General features: G+C 34.0%; 1 protein-coding gene across 1 annotated transcript; it reads left to right on the top strand.

Moving 5' to 3' along the window:
• Positions 1-1,838: 1,838 nt before the first annotated feature.
• LOC133819329 (squamosa promoter-binding-like protein 7) lies at positions 1,839-7,442 on the top strand. The gene is made up of 10 exons (XM_062252535.1): positions 1,839-2,539; positions 2,981-3,153; positions 3,252-3,478; positions 3,564-3,638; positions 3,743-3,850; positions 4,143-4,260; positions 4,855-4,990; positions 5,201-5,363; positions 5,956-6,534; positions 6,729-7,442. Exons 1-10 carry the CDS (start codon positions 1,932-1,934, stop codon positions 7,050-7,052), a joined length of 2,511 nt encoding a protein of 836 aa, XP_062108519.1. The 5' UTR covers positions 1,839-1,931; the 3' UTR covers positions 7,053-7,442.
• The last annotated feature ends 4,231 nt before the right edge of the window (positions 7,443-11,673 follow it).

Raw genomic sequence — 11,673 nt, 5'->3', positions numbered from 1 at the left:
TTATTTATTTACTTTCTTTAATTTATAGTTTGTTTGAAAAATGTTTGGATTTGAACATTGAAATTTCAAAATTTAGAAGGAGAACAAAGGAAGGACAAAGAGCTTTGTATTTGGAAGAACTAAAGTTTGTTTAGGGACTTATTTTTCTGTTGTCATATGTTTAGTTCTTTATGGATTATGGACTTTATGGTTGATTTTTTTGGACTTTATGAACCAAATCTTTTAGTGTTTAGCATTTATTATTTGGACCTGGACATTATGTTAATATGTTTGTACCTATTTTGGACTTTGAACTTTATGACTTCTTTTATTTTTTTATGTTTGTATTTTGAATTTGAATTTTTGATGGACATTAGTTAGGGAAGAGACTTTATGAAGTTTATAGCTTTCTATAAATTGTGTTGAAATTATGTTTGACATGATGAAAATGTGGCACAATATTATGTTTGTTTTTACTTTTTATACATTATGTTGAAATTAAGTTTTTAAAAAAACACGACAAAAGAAGAAAAAAAAACATGACAAAAGTAAAAAAAAATTCAAAAAATGACATTTTTGCAAAAAAATCTGTCAAAGCTCTTTGAAAGCCCAAACCCGAAACATGGCTATTTAACACCCGAACCTGAGCCCACCCGACTTGAGCCCACCCGAAACTTGAAAACATTATAAATCTAAAATTATTTCGGACAAGATCAATACCATTTTCTTACACCTGAACCCGAGCACCCGAAAACATGCCCGATGTTCAACCCTAATAATGATTATTCATATCTCAAATATTGTCTATATAACCAATGTCTCTAAATTTAATATTTTGTCTTTATTCATATCAGAGACATTATTTGTTGGTCTGATTTACTTGAGTTTTTTAGTGAATCAATTTATTTGAACTTAATATGTTATTGTAATTATTTTTTTCATTAATAATAACAAGTTGACCAAATACATTTTTAGGTTTATATTTTTTTGGACCTTGTATTTTGTGTCATTATCTGTTAGATCATGTGTTTTGACAAATTAATTTTTGGATCCTATATTTTGTAAAATAGTTCAAATAAACCCATAAACCTAATTTATGAATAAAAAAGTGAATATGAGAATATAGTTATTAGACATGATGATTTTACTTTTATTATCAATTGTCAGATTAGTGAAATATTTTTAGTTTTAGTTAAAACAATTTTTGAACAAAATCGAGTTTAATGTTCTATTTGAACCATTTTACAAAATAAATGTAGAAAAATGTATAAACTTACTTTTTTTTTTTCATTTTAAAAACAAAATTAGAAATAATTTTTTTCAATTTGGTCCAAAAATACTTATGGTTGTCAATTCTCAATAAAAAATTATTATATTAATAAAAAAAATATCAATAAATTTTTTAATACAAATTTGTAGGAAGAGATTGATTTTCTTGTCCGTAAAAGTTAAAACTTTCGTAAGAATTCCTTCCAAAAAGAATTAAAAAAAAACATTCTGAGCCAAAGCCGTTAGTGTTAGATCGTGATCACAGCATAACACAATTAAGCTAATTTATTTATTTTAATTGAGTCAATTATATTATTTTATGTTGCTAAAAAAAAATATTATTTTGTGTTGCTAAAAAAAATTATATTATTTTGTGACACATGTTAAAATTCTTTAGAAAAAATAGAACTTGTAATTATATTTAAAAAAAAAAAAACTGTAAAGACATTTAAAAAAAAAAAACTGTAAAGAAAGACAATCTAATCCGAACTACATGAAAGAAAACTGGAAAATTAATTAATTAAAATAATTTGTATTATTTAAATAAATAAAAATAAAAATAAAAAACGGAATCGTCAATTATAGTGTACGCCATTAACAGGGAGAAACTTAGTTTCAAAGCGAGTTAGGGGTTAGGTGTTAGGTAATCTGCCATTGTTGAGACGACGAAGAAAAACCCAACCATGGAAGGAGCAGGGTCTCCTTCTTCCTCTCAGTCTCAACCACAAGGTTCGGACCAGTTGGAGATGGAGGTTGCACACGCGCCGTCCTTACATGATGACGGTTCCAACATTTGGGATTGGGGAGATCTCCTAGACTTCACCGTTGACGATGGCGACTTGGCCATCAATTGGGCCTCCAACCCTGCCCGTCAACAGGCCCAGACGACGGGGGTGGAGCAGCAGCAGTTGCTTGTTCCGCCGACCACCACAGCCACGGCGACGACGGCGGGGGAGGAGGAGGGTAATAATTCAGATCCTGGTCGGGTCAGGAAGCGAGACCCGAGAATGGTCTGCTCCAATTTTCTGGCGGGTTTGGTTCCCTGTGCTTGCCCTGAGATGGATGAGAAGTTGATGGAGTTGGAGGAGGAGGAGGCCGGCCATGGCAAGAAGAGGGCTAGAACCGTTAGGGCTTCGTCTGGGGTTGCTCGGTGTCAGGTCCCAGATTGTGGGGTTGATATTAAGGAGCTTAAAGGATATCATCGCAGACACAGGGTGTGCCTCCGGTGCGCCAACGCTACCACGGTGACTATTGACGGCGAGACCAAGCGGTACTGCCAACAGTGTGGCAAGTGAGTTATAATTCTTCATCCCTTTCTCTTTATGCATTTATATATGTACCATACTTATGAATTGGCGTGGATTTTTAGTTTGATGCTTCATTTGTTTTGGTTTTCTGATTGTTTTGCCTCCATAATTGGTTCCTTACTCGTAAAAAAGTTTTGACTTTTGAGAAAGAGTGGCTTCACTTATGATTATTCAATCAATGTTGCTATACTACTTGGGTAATTATCGTAATCTTAGATAGTTGTTATTATCTAATTCCAAGTTGATTCAGTTGTAATCTTAAGTTGATCAGTCCTATCCCATGGAGTTAGAGTTAGTGAGTTAGTGTATAACAATCGAGTAAATTTCATTGATGTGACATTATTGTTCTGTTACAAGGTTTTGTATTTTGTTCAAACTTCTACTGCATATTTACTGGTTTCTGCTTGCCATCAAATCTCTGGAAGGTTCCACGTATTGGCAGATTTTGACGAAGGTAAACGAAGTTGTCGACGGAAGTTGGAAAAACATAACAACCGAAGGCGGAGGAAACCTGCTGGATCTAAAGGTGCTAATGAGAAGGAATCTCAAGGGGACATTCCTAGTGAAGATGTCAGTGGTGATGGTGAAGCTGGGAAGGGTATAAAAACCTGAATTATTCGTTCTACCCTGTATAAGATTCGTGTGGAATACTTTCTTTTAGATTTGGTTTACTTATGTAAAATGTTTGTGAAGCAGATTGTTCACAGTTTAGCAGCCAGAGGCTTCAAAAAGAAACATTTGTGGAGTCTGAAGATGGACACATTTCCCCTCTCCGCTCAGGTCCTGATTCCAAGGATGGAAATAGTGACGGCTTTCTATCTTTAGTGGATTCTGGTGAAAATCAAATGGAGGGTGGAAAAGATAATTCTAAGCGTGGTGTATCTCCATCCTATTGGGACAATAAGAGTGCATACACTTCTATGGTATGTTTTTGGATGCTGTATTTAAGTCACTAAAAATATAAAATTTATTTGGGAGTTGTTATAATAATTTCATGTCATATTGTAGTGTCCATCAGGTCGTATCTCATTCAAGCTCTATGATTGGAATCCGGCAGAATTCCCTAGACGACTTCGGCACCAAGTACTATTAAAGGATTATTGTTACAGTTTAGTATATACAGTTATATAATTTTTGCTGCAAGCAATATTAGGAATTGAGTAACCTGTAGCTTTCTATGTTTACAGATATTCCAATGGTTGTCCAATATGCCAGTTGAGTTGGAGGGGTATATTCGTCCTGGATGTATTATCTTGACTGTGTTTGTTGCAATGCCAAGGTTTATGTGGATGAAGGTATGTGATGGACTTTTTGAATTCCCCTTCAGGCTTATGATTACATATTTGCATATAATATTTGATTGCTTGCTTTTTTTGCATCCCTTAATCTAATTAATGGTCACCAATGAAACGATTGCTGCTTATATTCAGGAAATGCTTGTCAGTTGAATTCATAATTGAAAAAAAAGCTTTTGGATGGATCCATTAGATAATATCTCTGTCCATCAACTTTCTGATGACTTGAAAAGATTTATTGGACTATAAGCGAATTTGTGATTTGACTGTTATAGTACTTTGTATGCTGCAGTTATTTGAAGACCCTAAATCATATGTGCACGACTTTGTTGCTACACCAGGAGGGATGCTATCTGGAAGAGGCAATATACTTGTTTATTTAAACAACATGATGTTCTATGTAGTCAAAGGTAACTTGACACTTCATATAATGTTTAATTCAACCATGTGTAAGATGTTATTCAATATAGTTTGTTAGATAAAACTAAATGTATTTTCACATTTTTTAAGGCCTCTCTTACCATTAACCACTGAAGTAAATCTGCATATCTGATGTACATGATTTAACATTTTCTCCATTTTCTAGCCAAAAAAAAAGGAGAGAAAGGACAAAAAAGGATAGAAACTGATGTAAAAAATCATGTTACTCTGCTATTGGCTTTTCCCAAAGTCTAATTAATTCCCTAAAGACCTATATAGCTCATGGATTGGTAAGGACAACAGATCAAAGCAAAAGTTTTCATTTCATTCTCAGTAATGGACATTTTTGATGAAGGTGGGTCTGCTGTGTTGAGTAAATACGGGTGCAACAAATGAGCAAACTTAGAGATTGAGATTAATTTCCCTGGCAGTGTTCTTAGTTGTAGACGTTGCAGGAGCTCTGTATTGTCATTTCTTGGAAAATTTTATGATGTCTTTTTTTTTTATCTCTTTGTCCATTGCATCCTTCGAGAAAATAATTTGTTAAAATATTGACATGTTTTTACTTTTTTCAATATGCATAGACGGGACCTCTGTAATAAAAGCCAAGGTGGATGTGCTGGCCCCAAAGCTCCATTATGTTCATCCTACTTGTTTTGAGGCAGGCAAGCCTATGGAGTTTGTTGCCTGCGGTAGCAACTTGCTACAGCCTAAACTTAAGTATGGCTTTCTATACAAGTATCCCCAATGATTTAATAGTTTTCCTTATAGTTAAAATAAAAAAAATATGAACTTCTTGTTTTACTGGCATTTACTTTTTGTTTTTCTTTGGAATAGTAATTTTGCTTATAGATGGGATACTGTGTCTAGTTATTTGGATTGTTGCATAGCTGACTAATGAGTGCTAAAGAAAGATCATCGTGTTGGCAGGTTTCTTTTATCCTTCTCTGGGAAGTATATGACATGTGATTATAGTCCTGCATCTTCTCATTCTCTGACTGATGGGAACAGTGCTTGTGGCTTTGACCATCAATTGTACAGGATACGAGTCCCTTGTACTGAAGCCGACTGTTTTGGTCCTGTATTCATTGAGGTTGGTAATTTGTTACATTTACTTTCTTTGCATCTTCTTTTCATTTTTTTTTATTTTATAATTTATTCGGCTGATCCATACTTAAGAGTCTTGTAACATTTTCTGACATGCTTTTCATAATTAGTTTTTTGCCTGAATTGTGTACGACCTTTGTGAATGAATGCCAATTAATGTTTGAGTTGTAATAAATGCAGTACTTAAAATTTGACAATTGGTGCCCTTTTCTGTTTCTTATAATGAAAGAAAAGTTGGCAACTTATGCTTTTTTATTTATTACAGATAGTATTGGTATGGGAAGTGGTACCACTACCTTGCGTCAAGTTATCCAGCATGATACTAGTCTTTTGTGAATGATATTGGCCTATACGGAATAACTGCTGACCACAATCAGCAATATCTATTTGTATTTATTAGATGCATATTGGGATTAGTTTATTTAATATTTCACACGTTGAAGAACCAATGCCTAAGATACCATTCCAGAGCAGGGTGTAAAGACTTTTAACTAATCGTTTGTTAGATTATATTATAAGAGCTATTGTTGTTAGTTATATATGACCTTAATATATCTTTCCTATATTTTATATTTCAGGTTGAGAATCAGGCTGGCTTATCTAATTTTATACCATTGCTCATTGGAGACAAAGAAACTTGTTCAGAAATGAAGGTCATTCAACAAAGACACGATGAATCTCACTTTTCAGAGAGGCCATACTTCACTTCCATTGGTTCCCCATCAAACTTGTGTGAAGTTTCTTCTCAAAGACAGAGAGCATTTTCCGAAATTATATTAGATATAGGATGGTTACTAAGGAAGCCAGGGTCTGAAAATTCTCAGCCGATCGTGACAAACTCTCAGATCCAAAGACTGAATTATTTATTAAGTTTTCTGGTATCAATCGAGTCATTTAAGATTTTGGAGAAAATATTGGAAAATTTAAGAATTGTGATTAATAAAATGGAATCGAATGGTTCGTGTAATGGTATCAATGAGGCTGATTTAAAGCTGTTAAAGAAATATATGGACTATGCTCATCAACTTCGTTCTCAGAAGCCACAGGAAGCTGTGAATTTAGATTTGAACTCCAGAAATTCAATGCTTCAGGAGGATCATGTTTCTGAAAGCTGCTCCCAAAATGATCCATGCTCAATCAGTTCTTTTCCCGGCCAGGTGCGAGTGCTGATAATGGAATATATTTATTCCAAACTAAAAAATATTTGTATATTTTCTTAAATTTAGTTTAATTTTTCCATGTAATCATTTAGTTTGTTATATGTGTATATATTTATATATATGTTTTGTAATGTTGCTTTTATTAACTAATTATTATCTTCAATAATAACAAATCTGGTAATCATCTGCAGGATATGGAAATAATGGTTAATAGTAAGTCGGGAATTATGGAAGATTCGACTTATAACAAGAGAAGTGAAACTATTTCACTTCTGAATAGAGAAACCGTCTTAAAACCTAACCTTAAGAAGGAATGGCCAAGTGATTCTGTTTGCCTCGTTTCTTCTGGGGAAGTCTTGAGTTCTAGGCGGAGAGCATTCTTGGGCTTCCGCCCAACTTTGCTTGTTATTGCCACTGCAGCTGTTTGTTTAGGGATTTGTTCGGTTCTCTTCCATCCTCAAAAGGTTAGCGAATTTGCAATATCAATCCGTAGATGTTTGTTAAACAAATTGTAGATGCAAAATCTTTGAATCATCCTGTGTTATGGGATTCCTTATTTCTGTACATATTCTGTGCACACTACATCTGACATGAGATTAAGAGAAGCTGCTCGAAAGTTCTATCTGTTGTAGCATGAGATTTTTTGCAGCTGGAAGGACAATTTCTGAGGCTGTCGCTGCCTTCTTCAAAGTGAGTTTTCTTGTCCTGCAGTTTTGGAAGTATCAGGATGAAATGAATATCTGGTAATTGCTCATAAGTTTGGTTTTGGGTGAAATATTTCGTTTCCTGAGATGAAAACTTGTGTCTGGTGTAGTGAGTCTAGATATTGATAGTAGCTTTCTGACTTTCCTGTATGTTACCTTGTTAAAGTGCTTAATAAAAGGGCTGGTATTTTTTTGACGGCATCCTGTCCTCTGTAACTTAATTCATGATCTTCTTTTGGAAGAATAATTCATAGCCTTCTAGTATTGATTATGAATCTGAGCTGTTTTCTCATGGTAAATTAATAGTAAATCGTCTTATTAAAGCAAACTCTTCTTTTTCTTGCTGCTTTTGTCACTGAAACTGCAATTTTTTTAGTTTTTTACAACTATGAATAAGCCTATTGTGTTACTTGATTCCCATTAGTATGCACACTCAAGCACAAGTACATTGAAGTTGTCTAGATTTGGACGTGTTTTGAAACATTTGTGTGACTACTATTACTAGGCCGTGTAATTATTAGGGTAGTAATTATATATGTGAGTAATTACACTATATTTTAAATTAAAATGTGTGTTTGGATGTCAAGTGTTAATTACTTATGAATTTTTATTCTCATGTTTGGCACAACAGTTGGTATTTATACACTAACATAATAGTACGTAATAAATATATATTAAAATTAATAGTAATTGGTAAATACACAATTCTCATGGAGTTATGAGAATTGGAGAGTGTAATTGAGACCCCTCGACTATCTCATATTACATAGTTTCTATGTAATTACATGATCAGGCAAAAACTAAAAATCAAGTAATTACTCTGAAACCCAATTCCAATTAGAGGGTGGCTTTCCAAACGCACCCTTAACCTGCATACATAGACTAACCAAGATAATTCAGCACAAGGTCTTTCTAGTAGCAAAAAATATATTATGAGGAAGTGTACATAGTCGCAAAGAAGTAATATAATAATAATTAAAGAGTATCATTTTCACATGAATTGATTTAGCAATAAATTGTGAAAAATCAATACTTAACAACTTGCATAATTTGATTAAACTTAAAAAAATATATACAAGAAAGTAAATGAGATAAAGAACAAAATAATGATGATGAGCTAGAATTATTGAATATGCTGCAAGTATGCTATAGAAAATTGGGCTTTACTAACTAGAATTTCAAAAAAGTTAAGGTTTTCATTGAAGCAAGTATGATTTTAATTTTTAGTTAAACTCTTTAGTCAAACTAAATATATATGCCAATCTAGTTTCAATAATATATTTCTAAGCATCAATTCTATTAAGATAGGCTAAGTAATAGTATATGTCTACTATTACAAATCACAATCTAAAGAGAGCAATTTTGCACTATTCAAGTCTTGTATCTATTAATGCTAACATTTGCACTACTAACATTAACACAATTACTCACAATTGGTGATCAAACAATAGCAAATAATAAACAATAAAACCAACTTGAATGAATAAAACCTCAAATTGCATTTAACATCCTTAACAAATCATCAAAAATCACATATTAGAGTTTATCAATCATCTTAGCTTTTAAGAGTTTAGCTCATAACTACAATCTAAAAAATACAAAGAAAAAGCTAAAATGCTGAGAGAAAAGAGTAAAGAAAAACAAGCCAAATTAGTGTCCCAAATGGTCTTCTTTGTGCTCATTCATTTTCTTTGCAATTTCCTTCTTTTTATTCTTTCTTTTCTTTTTCTTCATTTCTTGGGTCTCTCTCTAATGATTGCTGAAAAGAATGGTGGCTGGGTTTTTTTTGTTGTTATTACACTTTTATGCCTAAATATTTTTTGACAGTAAAAATACCCAAAATTAAAAAAATGTAGCATTTAAATATCCAAACTTTTTTTTTACGGAAAAAATACCAAATATTTCTAAAATGTAGTATTTAAATACAAAAACATTTAAAACATAGATAAAATGCTTTGACAATAGAAAAAAATGATTAAACAAAATTATTTTTAACTGTTTGAGTATTTAAATGAAATATTTTAAAATTTTTGGGTATTTTCCCTTACAAAAAAGTTTGAGTATTTAAATGCTATATTTTAGAAACTTTGAGTATTTTTCCTGTGAAAAAAAAATGTTTGGATATAAAAGTGCAACATTTTAGAAATATTAAGTACTTTAGCCGCTATTTACTTTTTTCTATATAAAGCTTTTATAAAGATAGGGCACCACCAAAAATGAAAAAGAAAACTATCTATTTTATCCCTTCCACATGTCACCTCTTCTTTTATATTTTGGGACCACTACCAATAATATCCCAAACTCACTTTCTTTTTTCAAAATTCATCAATTAAATCATGAAAAGTTCATTAAATAACCAGTTGTCATTATTGTAATGCCCCGAATTCTCCGATGTGGTTTAATGGCGGGATTAGTAGGCTGGGAGGGCCATACTTGCTTAATTATGCCATTAAATGATATTATGCATGTATATGTGAATTATATTATAATATGATGTTAAATGCATGCATGTGAGTCCGCATTTTAATTACAGGGGTGTGATGGTAATTTGGCCGTTGAGGGCATAATTGTATATTTGTATGCATGTCGATGGTATGTGTTGAGACCACATTATAATGTGGGTTCGTTCGAGCTATTCGGCATGAGACGATCTTGGAATATTGATTAGCGGTCTAGTCACAACAGGTTTAAGTTCGGGGCTCGGGATGAGTCTCGGGGTGACTTTAATGATTAGAGCGTTACCGAGAATTAATGGGCAACGGGATATGAATTATTAATGTTTGAGATTATTGAGAATAGCGGGAATTGGAGAGCGTTAATTATGATTAATGAGATAGGTGGGAAATACCAATTTTGCCCTTGGGAGCCTTTAGAAACTTTAAATTGACCTAGGGGTATAATGGTCATTTCACCCCTAGGATAGATATAACCATTGTTGGCTGAGAAAGAGGTAGAAAAATAGAGTAACTTGAAGCTTCTCCCGTATCTTCTTTCTCCTTCAGTTTTCTTTGTGATTTTTGAACCATTCTTAAGGATTCAAGCTTGGGAAGCAAGCCTTGGGAGTTTGGGAGTGTGTACCTCCATTGAAGAGCATCATAAGCTGAGCTTTGGGTAACCGCTAAGGAATTAAAAGATCGATCGTTCTCAGGGGTCTTCCTTATAATATTTCTCGCTCGAACTTGAGGTAAGAAAACTGCACCCTGTGTATATATGACATGTGTATTGGCTATTGAGGCATGTTGATTGATAAATGTGGACATGGATTGCATATTAAATGCTAGTGAATATTGTTTACTTGTATATGACACTGACCTAAGAGTCAGAAACGGCATAAGTGTCCTAAACGCAGGGCCGAATGAAGATTAGATCTAATCGATATCAGTGTTGAATGGCTCTAAGGCATTAACACTGGACCGACCCTAAGGTTGATGAACTTATAAGCGCTTGGCTAGTCTAAGACTAGTTACTGGGAGCCAGGGCATAAGGCCCAGATGACTGCTTGTCACATGGCTAGGGAACGGTGTTCCAGGGTTATGACTCTATGGTCATGAGGAAGGTTATGTTGGTGACCAGTCACCATGCAGCTATCCTGGTTAAGATAATGAAAGGTTCACTTACCTGTTAAGCCCCGGTGACCCTATCGTCACAAGGCTGAAGGGAGCTATTCCTTATGTAGTGACTTTTGTGACTGTCATCTATCTGTCTTGGACTGATAGTCCTGAATGATTATTATGATCATTGTTGATATTATATCATGCTTTATTGTGTTTTCTTGCTGGGCCTTGGCTCACGGGTTCTATGTGGTGCAGGTAAGGGGAAAGAAAATCTCACCCAGCCTTGAGTGGAGAGCTTAGGTGGTGATGTGTACATATGCGGCCGCTTGACCACCACGGCCAAGGAGTTCTCAGAGGAACTAGGGGTTTACCCTATTTTTGCCGCTTAGGTCGGCGAGGTTTGTAAATTTGAAACGGTAGTGGCCATTTTGAGTTGTAAATAACTTGTAAACGTTTTGATAAGCTCATGAGCAGTTTATATACTTAATAAAATATATCATTTCCTCTTTATGGTTTTTCACCTTAACCTGTTAATAACACTTAGAACACGTTTTTAACCAAAGGACTCGGGTAGCGGATCAAACTTCCGGTTCACCGATCACCGTAACTGTTTTGGGGTAACCAGGGCGTTACAACTTGGTATCAGAGCGTGCCAAGGTTAGGGTTCCTGTAGACTGGCTAGGCATGTACACACATCACTGAAGTCAAGCTCGACTCATGGTTTGGTAACTATTTATGTAGTTATATGTATAATTGCTTAAATATAGTATATATGCTTTACCTGTATGCATGAGACACCATGTTAAACCTGTGCCCTGAAATATTATATCCTCAGTAATGATTGATTATGAACTATAATGTGATACATGCTAAGTGCT

The sequence above is a fragment of the Humulus lupulus genome, chromosome 2, assembly GCF_963169125.1.
Source record: "Humulus lupulus chromosome 2, drHumLupu1.1, whole genome shotgun sequence".
NCBI classification, from domain to species: domain Eukaryota; kingdom Viridiplantae; phylum Streptophyta; class Magnoliopsida; order Rosales; family Cannabaceae; genus Humulus; species Humulus lupulus.
The sequence above is the reverse complement of the archived record's forward strand: the minus strand, read 5'-3'. Positions and strand labels throughout refer to the sequence as shown.

Coding starts and splice junctions, on each gene's coding strand:
- LOC133819329 (XM_062252535.1), top strand. CDS start 1,932: ATGGAAGGAGCAGGGTCTCCTTCTTCCTCTCAGTCTCAACCACAAGGT. Junction 3,639..3,742: donor CTAGACGACTTCGGCACCAA/GTACTATTAAAG, acceptor CTATGTTTACAG/ATATTCCAATGGTTGTCCAA. Junction 4,991..5,200: donor TTGCTACAGCCTAAACTTAA/GTATGGCTTTCT, acceptor TCGTGTTGGCAG/GTTTCTTTTATCCTTCTCTG.